The sequence below is a fragment of the Abramis brama genome, assembly GCF_963993115.1.
Source record: "Abramis brama genome assembly, chromosome: 24".
Taxonomy (NCBI): domain Eukaryota; kingdom Metazoa; phylum Chordata; class Actinopteri; order Cypriniformes; family Leuciscidae; genus Abramis; species Abramis brama.
The window spans coordinates 13,850,933-13,870,791 of NC_139986.1; the positions used below are offsets into that span (position 1 = coordinate 13,850,933).

General features: G+C 38.4%; 1 protein-coding gene across 1 annotated transcript in view; it reads right to left on the reverse strand.

Moving 5' to 3' along the window:
- Positions 1 to 10,290, reverse strand: part of kcnb2b (potassium voltage-gated channel subfamily B member 2b) — a 105,878-nt gene extending 95,588 nt beyond the window's left edge. The window contains exons 1-2 of the mRNA XM_084102533.1: positions 9,986 to 10,290; positions 8,141 to 8,839 (exon numbers count right to left, since the gene is read on the reverse strand). Of these exons, the coding sequence (XP_083958659.1) occupies positions 8,141 to 8,722 (582 nt within the window). The 5' untranslated portion in view covers positions 8,723 to 8,839; positions 9,986 to 10,290. The remainder of the gene's footprint in view (positions 1 to 8,140; positions 8,840 to 9,985) is intronic.
- Between the last annotated feature and the right edge of the window lie 9,569 nt (positions 10,291 to 19,859).

Below are 19,859 nucleotides of genomic sequence, written 5' to 3' on the forward strand. Positions count from 1 at the left end.
ATGCCAATAAAAACACTAGAAAGCCCTGAGAAATGCAATGTCTCTATTTAAAAAATTATTTCACACACTAACCTTACAAAAAAAAAATACATTTACAAAAGTGAACAAAAATACATTTTCATGACTCCAAAACCAACTCAATTTGATACTAAATGAATTGTAAAGGTTTCAAATGTTCTAATCCACACTCATTAAACATGAAAATGCCACGCTAGTGGGATCACTAGAAAGCCCTGCTATTATCATCGCTGTTGGGCGGAAACCTTGTATCTTCATATTTAATATCTCCATTTTTTTTTTTTTTTTCATAAATCATTATGAAAAAAATAAATCATAAATCATTCTCTGCAACCAATACAAAGCCAGAGGAACCGTTGGTTCCCATAATCCTTATCTGATTATGAATGCATAAATAGGATTTAGGACGTGGTACCTAAATGTTAGCCTATGCTGATTAGATCTCTCTGGAAACCCTTTACTTCTTTCTGTGGGTTTTGCAAAAATATAACCAATGAAAAGTTTTAAAAAGAGCCTGTGACTAAACTTTGCAACTCCAAAGTGTCGGTAAAACCTCATAACTCTCTATTGTGAATGAAGTGCCACAAGCAGTTTGGACCGTCTCGACTTGTTTGCAATGCAAGGGTAAATAAGAACTGGTTCTTTAAATAAGTACAGTGTTTTCTTTACTCGTCTAGAAACACTATATATAAAGGCTAATGTTTTATGTATTTGAGGAGCAGAGAAGAGTGTCTTAGTCTAACATTTGTCGTCGAGTTATAGCCAATACGGTCTTAAATAGCCTGGGTGTTGCACTTCATCTTTTATAACATGATATCTTGGCCAAATGAAAGAAGAAGAAAAAGCTACAATAAACTTTATAACCTGCAAGTTGATGAAAATTGAATGCGATGCTCTTACTGCCTCAGATTGTTCTGTCCATTCTAATGACGGACAAAACACGGATGTCCGAAATTCGCTGGTCAGAAACCTTGTACTTCCATTTGAGCTTGATTTTCATAAAATGTTAATAATATAATAACATATGCAATAATATAATGACACAATATATAAAGCCACAACATCAACTTTGACCATACAACCTTGACTTTAAATTTCAAATCTATAATAATCCCGAAGTAGACCCACCAAATCTAAATCCATTCCCACTCTATCATGACGAGACTTCCTCTACATTTGAGGCGGTGGCAAATATACTGTTGCTTTCGAGGACCTGGCATTAAGCGGGCATGTACAGTACCCCTCTTTTAAATCAAACCAGCTCATTTAAACCAGACTGTGAGTGCCCCGCTCCAGTGTGGTGGAGATTTGTGGCATATTTTAGCCCCATAATTCTGTTTGAAACGTGGGCATAAATACAAGGCGAGAAGTGCATTAGGTGCATATGTAAAAATGACACTTCTAGCATGAATCCTCAGTAAGGTTATTAACTTAAGTTTGACTGAGCTCTACAATTCTGCGACAGTCACTTAAACCTACAGGGCACAGCTGTTACTCTGCAATAACAAAGATACACGGGCACTGCGGAGTATGTGAGACATATGCGACTATAAATAAATCACATATTATGAACCAACCAAAACTTTTGTGAGCTTCAAGGCCTCACTGTGCATTTATTTTGAAGAATCAAGGCAGTCTTAGGCTAATTGTGGAATGCGATTTCATTATTATTCATATTATCAAGTGTGAACGTGTAGTTCTAGCCCATTTTTTCACCTTTAGATAGACATTAATACGTACAATACCAAAATGGACAGCTTCTAAAACAACTTTTTAGATGTACAAATCTTTACAAATCCTCTGTTTATACTCATAGATTAAAGAGCCATGATACATTTGGTGATTTTTGTAAGGAATATCTGAGTTCTTATTTGGTTTTGTCACATGTTCTAGTTCTGTTTCCTTGGTTTGTATTTGTTTCCATGGTTTCTCATTGATTTGATTATCATGTGTACCTGTTATTAATTCTGTTGATTGGTTTGTTTGTGAATTTAAGCTCTGTTTCTTTCAGTTAGTTGTCTGTTCTCTTCACGTTCTGTTCAAGTCAAGAGTATTTTGTTTTGAGTTCTTTGTTAAAAACATCACTACTGCTGTGACTAGATCTCATTGTTATTGCAACCGTCTGTGACAGTAGATAAGGACATAAAATGGTATTGGTCGATATTGTATGGTATATTTAATTTTACAAGCTCTTTTCCCCTATTTTTACATCTTGTTTATTCTTGCCATCATCTAATGCACACATAAAGTTAAATCATTAATAATAACAATGTTAAATGTAATCTTTAGTATTTCTCAAAAATAAATATCCATTTTCATACTGTATATAATAATATTGTGATGCCTAAATTCACTTATAGCATTCAAAACCATTGATTTTAGATTTCAGTTTTGTATTTTTTTTTATTTATTTAGTCAAAAATATAATATAGAAGTATAGAATTTTAATAACGGCTATTTATCGGTTATCAGTCATAAATATAATTATCAGTTTAAGGGTTTTGGCCAGAATTCTATCATACAATATAGATTTTATGGAATTAATTTATTTAATCTAAATTCAACTAATAAATGAAATTAATTACATTAATAATACATTTGATGCATTAAAATTAATTTAACTCTTTAGAAGTTTAGAACGTTTTAGCATAAGTATAATATTTTTTTAGCATAAAAACTACGAATAGTAATGAAATCTCATTAGAAAATGGCACTGAAAATAAGATTTGCAGGAAATGCCTCAAAAGACAATTATATGTCAAATGAAATTATTCACTGAAACATTCACTAAGATCACCAGAAGCAATGCATCTGCTAACGTGGCCGACCATTACTTAGAATGTTGTATTTACAGTTACTTTGTTTATTTACAACTCCGATTATAATAAAATGGAGGACATATGCTCGTACCCAATGTTACCCAATGTGGTTTAGTTCCTGGAGGAAAATTTTGCAGATGTGGACAAACATATGGTTTAATGTATGATGCATGACGACCCTATATAAAGCCACACAAACACTCCACTACAGTACATGAGATTGCATTTCTGTCATCTCCACCTTGATTTATTGATGTAGACTAGCATCATCTAAATTCTATATTTAATCTTTGAATGAGAAATTCATTATGAAGATAATGCATCTTGTTTTGTTTTTACCAGTCCTTCTCAGTTTGTCCTGTGAAGGACTTCCTACATCTCCCGTCCTTTGGTGCAATCCCCCTGGCGAGTGAAAACGTTGTACCCTCACCTAAGGCTACTGTTGCATTCGCCAGCTGCCTATTTATAGGTGTATAGCTTCAAGGTGCAACTCTCCCAAATGATTCTCTCTCCTCTGCAAATGTTACTGCTGTAAGCCAGGACCGCTGCATGTTTGTGTGAATGTGAATCTGTGCATGAGTGTGAACTGACCAACACATTTATTATTCATGGTGAATGTTTGAAGAGAACTGATTCAGAAGAAGACGCATGCTGTGGTTTCACTTAGATTACCAGTTTCTCTCTCTCTCTCTCGTTCTCTCTCTCTAGTCTATCAGTTTCTCAAAATACATGCTGTACTGGACTCATGCAACTCTACCTTTGATCGGACCCCTAAACAATGTGTCAATCATCTCCTTTCTATTTTTAACCTGTTCACTGCAAAGGAAGTGTGGTAAATGATTGCTCGGTGTTGTAATGTTTGGATACATTAGTGGAGATTCCTCTGAGGAGATGTAATAAGATCTCTGCATGTGTGCGAGCAGTGTCGCAGTGGTGGGAGGGGGATTCGTGCATGTAATGGTCCTTTACTGACCAGGGAAAGAACGGATCATTTCCTAATAGAGCATTTTTATTATTTTTTTCTGTTCTTTCTCTCTCTCTCTCTGTAAATGTTCTGTAGCTTAATTCAAGTCAATATGAAATCAAACTTCACAAATCTTATTTTTTTACAGAATCTTGCATTTTATTACAAATGATTTATCCATGCACATCGTTACTTTTTTAATTCACATGCCCTTGTAATCTTTAATCAAAAAACGCTAACATCCCCTCCCCCTCAAAACGACATCTGTTCTCTTCATGACGAATGCCTCAACAGAGGGTTTGACCATATCCTCCACAACATGTAGCAAACTGGCATTCAGATCTGAGGCCATTTAGTTGGCCACGCCCAAATTCCTACGATCCAATCAATTTCTGAGGATGAAATCAAGTCCCGCCCTATATTCTTTTTCTCATTCCAGAAGCCATTTCACTTGATATACGTCATATTAGGGATACTTTATAAATACTTTATATTTCAACAAATACTTTGTTGAACTGTCTATCAATTCTCTCTAGAAAAAAAATAAGTCATTTGGTCTGACAAAACAAGCCCAAAATAAGAGAGTTACCTAAGTAAGTAAAAATGAGTTTTCCTGAGTCTTGGGAGGGGCTATCTGTCCAACCGACTGCAGACATGGGGCGTGACCAACATTAGTTCAACGAGTTTGGAGGTGGGACTGTCTGTTTGTCTAACCATTGGTAGGCAGGGAAATGTTCTGGAAACTTGACAGTGCAACAGTGCGCATCCACTTTTTCAGCGGCCAATTTTTTTCCATTCATTTTTCACACAGGGATTTCAAAAAGTCTTCATTAAAGAGTTATAACATAAACCATGAATCAAAGCAACCAGCTACGAGGTTAATCACATTACAAATTTTGAAAATCAGACAAAAAGACAAAGGAACATGACATGTGTGCATCAGCTTTAATGAAGGGAAGAACTACAATCTCCAACTGAATTAAAAATGAAGGAACAAATATAAAACTATTGATCTAAAGATGTTGTTTATGTATATAGAAACAGGATGTAGTGCACAATACGCCTTTGTGAAGAAGAAAAAAAACCTATACCAAAATGTATTTAAAATACATTTATTTCATACAAATCCATTAACATGACATATCACTTGAGACTTTTATAGTAAAAATTAGAATTAAACTTTATTTGGAGTACTTATTTGTTTGCACAATGCACATTTCTTAATATTAAGCCTAAAATGTGTTTTAAAATCACTATTAGGAAGGATAGTGTGATCTCTGTATAATATCAGTCTTTAAATGCAAGATATTTAAAGTGAATACTTGCAATAGTTCCACTTTAGCAAATATACTTAAGTATATCTTTAATTATACCTCAGTCAGCACTATTTCCGGAAACCTAAAGTACATTTAGTACAAAATGAGTTGTTCCAATTTAGCAGACTTTAAGTATATCAGTTTAGTATCGCAAAAGTACAAATGCAGGGTATTTATATTAAGTAGCCTACATAAATATGTAAATGTATTTGTAGTATACTTAGCATAAAATTAATGTATTTCAAATACAAGTAAGTCAATTTATTTTTCATTTAAAGTATTTAAGTAGTTTGACTCTTGAGACTGCTCTATCGTGTCATTTGTAATGCTTTTTGGCATGATTTGTTTGTTGTAATTCTCTGATTGCTGCAGATTTCTTTGCAGAAAATAAATTATTCTTTTTTTAAATAATGTGGGAGCTGATGCTTCTTCTACAAAAGCATATACTATCGATTAACAATCTCGTAGCTCACAGCAGGTCTGTCTTTAAAAATGTATAAGTAACTGAAATAAAACTTAAAACTATACATACAAAATAATTAATTTTCATGACTGGAAAAATAACTAAAATAAATATGTTCACAAAATAATTTTAATGTTTAGTTAATTTGAGTTTAGTTTTTAATACATGGTATAAAACTAAAATATAATAAAAGAAAAGAAAGAAAGAAAAACAAATGAAATACAATTTGTTCATGTTTTGACACACACCAGCTTTAAATTGGTTTCTCTTCATCATGCACAAATATGAGGGATTTCCTGTGAATATAAAGAGGCTTCCCTCATTCAAACTGCATGAAGCTCTAAGGCAAAGATCTATGAGCAAGCTGTTGTTCGTACATTTGAGAACACACATGCGCGCTCTATTCACGTCAAGCATGTAATTTCCTCTCTTTGTGCCTTTGCATGCTGTTTAGAAAGCCTTAACAGAGCACTGACAAACACAAATGACTCTCCCTCACTTGCCTGTGAGGTAAAATCAAGGCAGTACCACAGTTTTCCCAGACCACAGTGAGTGTCTGAGCTCTTATAATCCACACCCAGTGCAGGAAACAGCCAATGCCTCTTCTATATTACCACAATCTTCCTGCTCTTTCCATCATGAGCCTGTATCATAAATTAAGTGGGTGGAGGCAGGCTGAAATTGAATCAGCCATTATTCCCATATAGGTGGAGGAAATGTCCAACAAAACGGATGACACTGCATTTGTGGTAAAAACAACACGCACTGCAGGACGTCCGAAGCGGTTATGTTAACAACTGTGTTTTTTCATTATGTCTCACATGGCGGTGTACTTTTATCATACTTTAAGGGGATGTTTTTATGATAAGCTATCTCAGACGTGAAATATGATCCTTCTCTGCGCTGAGCTCTTTGCTGGATACTCCTCGTAAATGATCAGTGATTGAATTTCATCAGCGTTCCCCCCAGCCAATGGATGACTTAGAGCACACTGTACGCCCATAGATACAGGCACACATTAGAAGCTACACAGGACATAAAACCATTCGTTCTCTCTGCATTGTGAGCAAGTACAATGAAAGATCAAATGGATGTAATCGGATAGATGTAGCATTGTGCGAGATGAACCATTTGGAAATGGAAATGGCCTTTATGATATATTCAAACAATAACATGACATTCAAAACAATTCAGCAAGCACTAAATATCATCTAAAATTATGCAGGATATATAAGTTTTAATGCGAGATATATGGTCATTCTGACACAACAAGCAGAGCTGCTCTTGCACACATTGCATTCAACAGCTAACTGCCAACCGGTGCCAACTGACAAAAACCTTTGCAGCATAAAAAAAAGCACATTTTTGCATCCACTCTAATCATGCTTTACTTGTTACACTTTGTATTCTGGCCAACAAAATATGTTCTATCCTTCCTATTGAAGCTAGCATTACACTCAGTTTGCCAAATATGTTTGCACAGCATTTTTTTCCAGTAGGCATTAATATAATCAATTAAAAAGTCTGTTACCACGGGAGCAGTGTAATATCCAGACACAAATGCTCTGTTCCAAAACTTAATGAGACCATTTTAAAACACTGTTGGTGCACAACTATTTGTGTGAATTATGTTTTATGCTTATTATGGTGCTGTCCATGTAGTGATGCATGAAGCACAGTTCACACAGAAGTCACTGTCAAACCAAACAGCTTTTTGTTGGTCAATGCAGTGAATTCACACGACCAACTTGAACCCATTGCAAAATCTGCATGAAAAACCTTTCGCCCTCACTCGAAATTCCAAATCGTGTTGATTCCTATTGCATGACTGGATTTTGTCTGCGGAAAATCATTGAACAGCGGTAAATGTGACTGCACCTTCATTGTGCTTTAGCTTAGCAACATGCTAACGTCAACAATCTAACTTCAAAATAAGCTGTGTTTTGTTTCGAAATGAGGCTGCCTCATTTCAGTAAAATAACCATTACATTACAAAGTCATCAAGAAATTACAATTATGTACTTCACAAGGAATAACGCTCAACTTTACAAATGCGACCTCCGAAGGACGCAGCCTTCGAAATGAGACACAGCTACTGTCTCCCGTACAGAGCTGCTCATGAAGAGTGTTCCAAATCCCTCACTTATCGGAAATCGGAAGTAGCCACTAAGTTTTGGAACAGAACAAAACAGAAGGCAGCATTTATGCCTATTAAAGTATTGTGCTGTTAGCTTAGCAACATGCTAACATCAAACTCTTTCAAGTTGAATTTCCTGTGCACAGCCAATGTGGATTGTTCCAAAGCAGTCATTTATGAGGTTTCATAGATTAGAATACTGTCTTACATGCGAGGAACCTGTACCTCACTCGGTTCTGGAACAGAGCTACTCTGAATCAACCAAATGTACTGACAAAACAGAGCACACACTGAAGTTGACCTGCACTTCATCATTAATAGGGAAAGACGGGCTTGTGTTTTTGCCTTAAAATGGTTATTTGGGAGCTGTCAAACGCCCCAGGAGGCCCAAACTGTACCGCAAGGTGTACCGCAACACCTTACCTTAGCAGCAACTGAGGAACCCGGCTTCTCCAAAAGGTCCCAAAGTTTCTTCCTCTTGTCTGAGCAGCAGGTGTTATCAAATTCCCCCTCTCCCTCCCTTTCTCTCAGAGTCTCTGCCTCTCTCCTCAGCTCCTCGTTCATCTGCTCTTTCTTCTGATGGTAGCGAGCCTGGCAGCACGACTCCAGGTAGATCTCATCGATGCCCCAGTAATCGAGCTCTTGCCCGAAAGACAGAGCGCACATTTCCTCCATCATGTGCAGCTTTCCAGTTCTGTAAAAGTTCAAGATGGACGTGAACGCGCCGGGGTGTCTGTCGAAGAAGAATTCGTTCTCATTCAGGCAGTAGTCGTCGCAGACCTCCATTAGTGACTCGTGGGTGTTACAGTCTCTGAGCTTGCCTAATCTGGTTCTGGGAAGCCGGTCCAAGGTCCGCCATAAGACCTCGTGGTTGAGGCCCCCGACGTTGATGCGGACCCTCCTGGAGCGGGCCTTGGTCCGGATGATCTCGATAGGCTCAGGTGGAAGCGAAGTCGCGGATCTACCTCCAGGTTTCGGAACCCCCAGTCCAGTCTTCTCTGCCATTGTGCGTGTGGAGACAGGCGACTCTCGCCAGGAAGAGGTGTAAGGACGAAAATCAACCAGAAGACAACTGGAAAAAGACAATTATGTTGGGTCCTCCTTAGACGAGTCCCTCCATGGCTGCGAAGACAGACACAAGAGAAAGGATGCTGGAATATCTGAAGTAAATGTTCTGATCATGCACAGACACCTGTTGTTTCCACCTTGCACGTTGTGTGAAATTAAATGTTTCCATGCAGTGCACATTATTCCAGCTCATAATTGTTTAGGAAATGCCCTTCCTCTGAGATCCATTAGGAATATGTTAGATTGTACTGTATATGTTTTGCAAAGTACATTTGGAAGCATTAGATCCCATTTACATATCACCAGCCAAGCGTGCCCTGTATGTAAAGAAGAAACGTAAGCTCTGGTGTATTTCACCAAAGCCTAAGCTGAGAGAGTCATGGCACATCTTGTTTAAACTAAGGAGAATTAGTAATTAACACAAGCATTATCATGTTGCCACATTCAATATTTATCATTGGCCTTCTATCATTTCAAGGAGTCTAATGTAAGCTGATATGTGAGCGGAACATGCAGTTCTGTTTTTCTTTCTTAAACAAATATTAAAACATAAAATAAAAGCAAAAGACATTGTTTTATTGTACACTACTAATATTCAGCTGCTCCTGAACCTCTTTATTTTACTTTTTGCACAAACTGAAATAATTTAATTGCATTCACTGATATTAACAGGAAAAAAAAGCAATATTTGGTGTTATTTCTGATATCTGTATGACATTTATTAATGTAATGTTAGTCAAGTTTATTCTGTCATATTAAAAAGGAGTTTTGACTCTAATGAAACTAAATAGTTTAGAAATATTTTAGTTTACAAGGTTACAAATCATACATACACACAAGACAAAAACTGCAAACTCAGACTCTTTCACTCCAGCAATCTTTCCATTTCAGATTTTATTTTAGAAGTTAATATACCAAGGCAATAAAGTAATATAGGTATATCAGCAACATTTACAACTTGTGTGTCCATCTGTTCCACTGTTTCTCACATTAAGAGAGACAGCAGTGTCTAATAAAACCGTTCTATGCTTTGCCATGCGATGCCTTTAACTTTGCAGCCTTGCTATTTAAAAAGAATGAACCTGTTCTGAAAAGCAAATCTCCTTTCACTTCATCTTAGCTCTTCCACTCAAACAAGTAACGTCCAGGCATCACGACTTGCCATAACAATGTTTCTGCCAATGCAACTATATTTCTTACCTTCCTGAAGTGAACCACCGTTTGCATATACAAACCGCTGTGTGCGCAAACGAGAGAAAAGACGTCTGCGGGTTTCCTTTAAGATTCCCAGCTCTCAACGGAGGCTTCAGTTAGGACCGGACATGTGTTCCACATTTTGTTCAGATCTCACAGTACACCGGGACATTTCTGTCACTGAAATAGCTCCCCTTGTCTCGCTAAGAGCGCTACCTCCATCGATGGCATGATACGGTAAGTCGGGATGTCTGCAGATGTCGGACGCGTAAAAGCTGAGGGCGCGCGCACTGTGTGTGAAGCTGCAGAGTGACACTGAGCGCGCGTGTGTGTCTGTGTGTGTGAACGGAATGGATCGTCTGAAGCACGAACTGCATCACAGCCTAGAGGTGAAACCTAATTGGATTGGTCTGTACATCAGCAAGGGCAGCAGCAGATCAACTTCAGCAGGAACTCTCTCTCTATCAAGTTTATGTTCCGTACATTTATGAGTAGCTATAGACAATAAATATAGCCTATATTAACCACCTTATATAGGCTATATATATATACACACACACAGTATATACTATTCTGTTTACATAGAATATCTTTCTCTGTACATGATAAGGCAATCCATACTTTTATTTCAAAAATATTTTACAGTAAATCTACATGTTTTAAATATCTCATTTTTTGTGCTGCATGACGTGACTTACAGTTAACCATTTAACCATTTGTATTGTTGTGCTGTATTTTACTGTATTTCTTTCCCATTAAAATTCACAATATTTTTTATAATAAAACATAAAACCCTTGCGGCCTCAGCATAACAAAGAATGCTACAGTAAGTAGTCTTAAGTTTACAGTATGTAGGCAAACATAAATTGCTGTACCCAGGACAGATTAAATCATAATGAATAAATCTATACTAATAATAACCAAGTAAAGGTGTGACTTGAAACCTCAGTGTCGTAAAAAAGGCTTGAGTGGACACCAACAGTGTCAGCTGTACTGGAGCCAGTGTCAACAAGATACTGTATATATTGACTTTTTTTATGACTGGCAGCAGTCAATATATGATACAGTATATGTGACTTGGCACTAAGCTTTATGCATACTACATTACTAGCAAATATTTTACAGGGTATAAGAAACCGTAAAATTCCTTAGCACTTCCATGCTGTGACAGCAGCGGGTCCTTGTTTTTATTACATTGGCCTGAGGAGCCATGTGTACGGTATGAAGTGTGATTTAAAATGTATAACACTACGTGAGGATATGTAGTCACAGCAATTATTAGTTATGAAGCAGCTGTATTGAGTTTCAGTTGGTGCTGAATGACTTGCATGCCTGGGTCTGTGCTGTTAAAGTTCCCTCCATAACAGTAATTAAGCCTCTAAAACTGTGTCTGCTTTGTCTTTCAAACAGGGCCAAGTGAAAAAGATGAAAGGAAACAATAGTTTGGAGACCGTCCATCTATACGCATGAGATGTCACAGGACTACAGGAGACACAGTGGTTAAGGAACAAATGGTGCGTGCTATAAATATATTCTATGCTTATCAAAGGGGCAGTTTGATTTCAATACATTATACTGTGGCTCAGTGGCATTGATCCATGAATGATACTTGAAAAGGAATAAAGGGTGACATTTACAGTACATCTACGTTAATTTTCAGATGACTAGTACGACTAATAACATTGAACAAATCTGATTCACACACTGTGTTGTGTTTCAGTATTTTAGAGAAATGCCGTTCACCCAAATGTTTTCTGTCACTTGAAATTTTCCTCTGACCACGGCATTTTTGTGAAACCAAACAGCTGCGTGTGATTGATGTTCTAGCCTCAAATGATGGGTGATCAATACATCTCCATTGATTTTTCTGACTCCTGTGCATAGTCTGCTATGAGCCACAATGTGAGGGTGAAGGACAATTGGAAAAAAGAGATGAAATAGTGACAAAGGACTAGACACAATTTACTAAGGAGTCGTAATCAACTGCCACTGCTGTTCAATAGAAATACGCTAGTTGTCCGCCTATATCAGTGCACCCTAACAAGTAAACATCTTGCTGCTATATGCCTGTCCAGCTAGGACCAGTTCACACAGGTTCCTGTTTATAGTTTGCATTTCTCATCAATCCAAAAATTCCTATTGGCTTCCTTATTAAACATGATTATATATACACACAGTACTGTATATACAAGTATATAAATGGCATTTTTTTAATGATTTAACATTTTTCATGATAAACTTCATGGGTTTCTGTTCGCTTTTCTCATCAATAATACTATTAATAATAATTATTATTATTTTGGCTTTAAGCAATGTATTAATTTAAAAATTTCTCATACATTTTAACACACACACACACACACACACACACACAATTTGGAATTGTTTTATACATTGCTTAAAGTCAAAATTATTTTTTATTTTTGTAATATTTTTTATAACAGTTATTTCTGGTCCTCGAATCTGTTTGGCTGAGAGGTCTTTCAGAGGTCAAGCAAACCCACATACTTTTTCGTGAGTTTTGTTTAGGCGAGAAGGTAGTTGTTTAGACCTCAAATATGTAATTTATATATAAACATATCACCGATTTGACAATTTGTTTAGACATTTTCGGAGATGTGAGCTCCAGGCCGTCAGCGGCCGTTCAGAGCTCATGTACCCGCCGAGAACAGCTTTTTTCCAGCCAGTCCTTTGGGAATTTGTCGCTGGCTTTTATGATGATAGTTAAACAAGAGATATAATTTGTTTAAGGTATATAAAAAATGGACAGTCTTTGGTTTTTATTAATTCATTACTTTTTCCAAAGCAAATCGATTTGGCTAAGAACAAAGTTAAGTTTCATAACTTTACATTTTTATTTAAATCAAATCCTGTTCTAATTATACCATGGTCTTTCTGAATACTTGATTCTGATTGGCTGGAAGGTGTGCAATAAATTTCCAAGTTAGTTTAATCACCGTTCTGTACTAATGCACTGTTTTCATTGAAGCTCGCGCACACATACGTTACTCGCACAGAAACTTATCAATGCTGCCCTGTGACTTTTATAAAAAAGAAATAGCTTCGCTACTGAATTGCTACATTATATTTCTCAGCAATGCGGGGGTAATGTCGCTGGTTTTGAAGATATTAAACTTACAGCTTTGTTGATAATAGATAGAGGCGCTGAACAGACGCCGATAATTCACACATGCATCTCCCATCTCTCTCTCTTTCCATAATCAATTCAAATAAATGGTATAATTCATTCATTCAAATAAATGTAATTATACGCTCTACTTTATCTCTGTGTCTGATTCAAAGTGGGCAGAAATCTATTTCTAACAAGCCATAACTGTTGAAAATAAAACTAAAGTATGACCGTACTTATTATAGTAATTACAGTAACTGGGAATAACTTGGTACTAACCCATACTTCTAAACCTAATCTTAACCCATGTAGTTCCTTTATATCACCCAGTACTTTCTTAGGTAAGTACACTATACACATAAGTGCACATACTGTAAAATAAAGTGCAACCCACAATTATAATTGTTTAAGATATTAGTCCATCTGAAAGTCATGCAGTTCAGTGTATACTATATGGTGAATGTTGACATCGGTATTACCAGTGTAAATAAGGCTGAATTTCTGCTGTCTAGAAGCACTCTGGGCCCCATGTGAATGATGATTAAATGATACTGAGCTTCTGCATTTTTAATTTTAAACTTTATGCCAACATTGTGTCAAAGCACTCCATGTTACCAAGACTACAAAACATTTTGGGAATGTAATGCATGTTTAATTCTCAGTATCATGTGGGCATGTGTGTGTAGGCAGTTACCATAGAAACGGCAATCCTAGCATCATGCACAAGTAACATTTTGGCACAGCAAAAGGGTTATGCCTCAGAGCTAGAATTGCATGATACTATCAATATATCTGATTGATTTTGTACATAAAGCAAACATGAGGACCTTTAAAAGTGAATGTGCTAATGAAAGAAAATATGCAAGCATATGCAGCCCATGCATGTGTCATGTGTGCATGACAATGTTGGTTGGTATGTGCATGCTTGTGTGTTCGTGGGTGTTTATAGTGGAAGTGTTTATGGTGGGTTTTAAGAAATACTTTCAGCTTAACCATCTAACAGGTAGTTGCCCACACCGGTACCCAGTTGTTCCTTCCCATTTGTTGTAAAGGCCCTCTGACCCCTCCAAATATACACAGTGCCGGATGCTCCGTTTCTATGAAACAAAATAAACAGCATAACATATACACAGAAAGGCTAATGGTTCCATATAAACGTGGTTGAGGCATTTCAGTGCTGCTAGCTTGTGAGTTTGCAAGACAATTGATGCTAGTGAGCTGCTCTGTTTATTTACTCTGTTTATGTGCATGGCATTAAGTTTTCAAAGGGCTGAGAAGGGAGGGAAAGGGGTGGGGGGGATGAGACGGACGGCTATAATTTAAGTGAACGTCTGCAGGAAGAAGAGGTGGGAGGGACCTCTCAGTTAAATTATAATAATAAGCTCTCAATCGATGCAGGACCCCTTGCTAAAAATAGAAGCAGCTCTGGATTGAATTGTGTGTGTGTCCATAAAAGAAGTGGGCTAATATAGGGTCAGTGATGTACACACAATGGAACCTGTGTAAACCCTCATTTTGTTCTTAGTGATGTCACACAAGTGATGATAAAAATAAGAACAATTGACACCCTATTGGAAACTAGTACACAGAATGGCTGAGGTAGGAAATTCTGTCACAGTTTTCTGGTGTCAACCGAACAGCCTTCTGTCAGACGACATTACAAATTAAGTGAGAGACCTGGAGTGATGTATTTTTCAATTCTAATGATTAATGGATTTCTGAAGCGCAAGGCGAAGAAAACGCATTAATGAAGCAGCCATTGGACTAGCAGCCATGGTCAGGCCAGGATGACGAGGAGATGGTTGATGTCAACAGGAAAAAAAACAATGGCTCCCATCCATTTGTTTTCTGGGATATTTTTAGGCTCTGAAGCCACTGTGGTGAAGGACATCGGGCCCTATCTTACACTCGGCGCAATGCAGCGCCAAGCGCGATGCAAGTGTTTTTTGCTAGTTTCAGTCCGACGCAGTTATCATTTTCACATCCTGCGCCACGTTGTTTAAATAGCAAATGCATTTGCACCCATTTGTGCGCCCATGAGCGTGCTGGTCTGAATACGAGGTGTGTTATGGCGCATTGTTGGCACGTTGCTATTTTGAGGCAACAGAAATAGACTGCAATATTAGGAGCGCGTTAGTAATGTGCGCCTATAGGCGGGTCCACAACGCCTATGTGAGACAATAAAATGGGGTTACTCGCTCTTCGGTCTCAGACACCAACTCTCAGGTCCCCCGTGCCGAAATACAGGTTCTGCTAGAAAAAGGTGTGATGGAAAAGGTTCCCGCAACCCACAGCGAGTCAGGCTTTTACAGACGCGATTTCCTGGTCCCCAAAAAGGATGGTGGCCTCAGGCCCATCCTCGATTTGAGATCTCTGAACCGCGCTCTAATAAGACAGCCGTTCAGGATGCTAACCTTGAAGCAAATCCTCTCGCAGATATTCTCAGGGGATTGGTTTACATCGGTGGATCTGAAGGACGCATACACCCCATCTGTATCAGGGGAGCGTCTCCAGATGGAAGGTATTCGTAACAGAAGCCTCCAAGACTTTGCGAGGGCAGGCCTTTGGCTCTTGGACAGAGCCAAGAGCCAAAGGCCTCATTTTAGCTCTGCATGTGCAAGGGAGCAGATATTCTGTCCCGGAACAGACAGCCTCCAGGGGAATGGAGACTCTACCCCCTGACGGTCCGCATGATTTGGAGTATTTTCGGACAGGCAGAAGTGGATCTCTTCACATCAGAAGAGAATACCATATTCTCTACCATATTCACAGTTGGCCTCCTTTGCGCTTCTATGCCTTCCTGCCGGCAGCACTGCTCCCTCAGGTCATCAGCCTAATCAGGGAGGAAAATGCTCAGTCTTACTCGTGGCACCACTCTGGCAGAACCAGCCGTGGCCGATCCCTCTGAGAAGGGACCTCCTTTCCCAAGTGAAAGGGTCGATCAGGCATCCCCAACCCAAGCTGTGGAGCCTCCACCTATTGCCTCTCGAACGGAGCCTTTAAGCCTTCCTCGTGGGTTATGAACACGATCTCTGAGGTGAGGGCACCTTCTACCAGGCGCCTCTATAGTCAAAAATGGGCTATCCGGCTTATAGACCCCATGGCCTGCAAGATCGACACCATTCTCTCTTTTCTCCAGGAGCTATTGGACAATGGACGCACTCCATTGTATCCACTCAAAGTATCCACGGCAGCTATCGCGGCTCACCACGCCCCTATAGCTGGCCAGTCGGGAAACACGACCTGATGGTCAGATTTCTCAAGAGGGGCCAGGAGGGTTAACCCGCCTCGCCCCAACACAGTCCCTTCCTGGGACCTGTCCATTGTTCTAAGAACACTCATAGGCCCCCCATTTGAGCCTGTCTCGACAGCTGACCTTCGACCTCTTTCGCTAAAGACCTCTGTCCTGCTGGTTATGGCATTGTTCAAGTGAACTGGTGATCTGCAGGCTCTCTCAGTGGACTCTTCCTGCCTTGAGTTTGGGCCTAACGACAGTAAGGTGGTGCTTAAACCCAAAGGCTATGTGCCTAAAGTGCTCTCCACGCCCTTTAAAGTACAGATTATATTGCTCTCTGCTCTCCCCTCCACTGCACCACACCCACTCTGCCTGGTCCGGGCCCTTAAGGTGTACATTGAGCGCTCCAGCCAGTTCAGGCAATTGGGGCAGCTATTTGTGTGCTTCAGAGGCTGCTCTAAGGTGCTGCCAGCTACGAAGCATAGACTGTCCCATTGGGTAGTGGACGCAATAGAGCTAGCCTACAAGTCGCCCCTCACGGATGACAGCCACACACATGTAACCCAAAACATAACGTAAATGTCCATGCCTGGTCCTCTCTCGTCCTTGACTGTAGCCGCTCCTCCATTTATGCTTCCGAAGCTCCTCTGTGAGAGATACAAGACCGGTGCAGCACTCAGGGGGGCGCTCATCATCAGTCATGCCACCGGCCTTGCACCATTCTCACGGCTCTTGGCCCCGCTCTGCTTGCCACAGTTAACATTAGTTAATGCACTGTGAACCAACATAAACAATGAACAGCTGTATTTTTATTAACTAACGTTTACAAAGATTAATAAATACTGTAACAATTGTATTGATCATAGTTAGTTAATGTTAGTTAACACATTAACTAATGTTAACAAATGAAACCTTATTGTAAAGTGTTACCTACATTTTGTAATGGTTTATGTTTATTTCACCATTTCTTTAGCTGATTAGTGTTAAGCATATAATAATTCATATTTTTATGGTGGATTTTCAAAGGTTATGACTGAGGACTATGCACAGCGAAAACGAAAACTAGGACTGAAACTTTTATAAAGTGTGTTTTAAACCACATGCTATGTTTAATAAAACATTAATAAAAAAAAATTCTACTGGTCAAGGAAGTAACTTGTTTTATTTACTTTACTGGCACTTGGCGGGTGTTAATTTTGGACCCTGTTTATGTGTATCTGCACAGATGTTATGTAACAGACATTGATAGCAACTCAAATCGATGGGCAATATGGGCCTGCTTCACATTATAATTACTATAGCAACAAACTTATAGAGGTGATTTGTCAAACACTGAATGAGACAGATGTGCTCAACTAGCATATTCTCAAACGTTTCACGTTTGTAGTTACAAGGCCACATGTAACGCTATCACTCTCTATCTTCCTCTCTTTCTCAAGAGTCCTTAACAACACACACACACACACACACACACACACACAAAGAGAGGCCCACACAGAGATAGACTCTCACATGGATGTGCCCACACAAACTTTCTTTGAATACTAACATCACTCACTCCTGAAATATATGATCCACGGTCACCGTGATTTTGCCAAGTAAGACATGTTCCTGGATCAATATATTTTGTTGATCCTGGAATAACATTCCTGTCCATAGTCCTTACTCTATCCCTACCCCTAAACCTAACCCTACCCATAACTTTTCCCTAGAGGGAAATGATAGGTGAATAACCTTGTTGTTGAAGCACCTCACCCTGGTTCTAAGCCTAAACTTGACATTAACTGTAAAATTGTCCCTGAAATCTGATTGGTTGATTGGAAAGTTGTTCCAGGATCAACAAAGATGTTGATCAAGGAACATGTGGTACTTGGTGAAATCAAGTTCACCATGATCCACTGTATTCTCCCTCTTGTGTTGAACTGTTACCTTCTCAGTTGCACATCAATTAATGACTTTAATTATTGTATAAACAGAAAGCGCTATTTTTTTAAACATAAAATCAGCATATTTCTTTATATTATAAAGAAATTAGACTCCCCTAATTAGAGTTAATTAGAGAATTAAGGTTGTGTAATAATGGGATTATTTCTGAAACTGTACATGAAAAAGGCTGAAGGCTAAATATAAAAGAGAAAGGAAATTAACTGCAGCCCAAACGTGAATTTTAATTATATAGTTAATTTCTGGACTTGTAATAACTGGATGTGAAGTGCAGAATGAGCCGGACATTTTAGAGGTCATTTTTATGAGCTAAAACATTAAACAAAAGACACAGAGCTTTTTCATATTTTCTAAGACTTTGTAACAAAAAACACTTTTTTAAATCTTGATATTAAAAGAGTAAAATCTAATGAATAAATAAAAGACTATATTTTTATGAATGGTGTTCCAGGTAGAATACAGTACACCATGCTTAAAGTCACCATGAAATCAAAATTGACAATTGTGACCAAAAAATCACAATAGAAAAGACTATCACTACTTCCGTTTCATGATGACTTTAACATCTCAAGTGTCCATTAAAGGTTCATGAGAGAAGGAGAAAAAGAGAAGTTTATGTTGATTCTATAATTTTTTAGATGATTATTTGGTTATTTACTTGCAGGTCATGATCACATGTTACTTTGAAAGCACAGTTATAGTTTTAGATTTATAACTATATAGATTTATATATAGAAACTATAGATTTATAGCCTGTTTCCCTTGGGTCCCTGTGCTATGTATTATGTAATAGTTTGCGCTTGTTTGAATGCTTGGATGAATCCAAGTTGATGTATTCATGTATTCAGTCTCTGCTATGCTTCAGAAATTTCTCTGCACTCATCAAAACCTCAGACCATAAAAATGTTAACTTCCACTTGACTGTAAACGAATCAGGGTCCAGTTTCTTTTGAACTCACTGTATCTGCTTAGGTCAGTCTTGACTGGGCAACAAAACGTCAGCAGCCTGGTTTCTGATGAACGAGGGGTCGTTATTTACGGTTTGCCAGTAGATCGGTGTCATATCGCAATTATGGAGAACTTCCTGACATTCTGCCATCCCTCTGTGGCACTTTGCTGACAGTCTTCATTTGTACAGACAGCCAAGGCTGTGCCCCATGGTATCTGGGAAAAGGTCAGGCAGAGAGTCTTGTTTGCGCCATTACTGTGGTTGACAAGAGCTTTTTAAGCTACAAATGGATGTGAGAATAAGTGCATCTAATCTTATCTAATTTTGTAAAGACCTCAAGTTTGATACAATTGTTTACTGATAAACTCATTGTGACTGAATCTGATGGCGATGAGGAGTGAAAATGGCTTGTGTAGGTCAGACAGTTCATTCTAAAGTGGTATAGGGCAATCAGTTTCTGGTTTCTAGCTCAAAATTTGCATTGCGTCATACCTAAGGGCTTTAATTGCTTCAAATAAAAGGATATGTAAGGGATAATGTTCAGGGAAAATGACCCCGTCTTGTATCACACTGAAGGGATTTATTTTGTAATAATGACTGGATGACTGTACATTATCCTGCT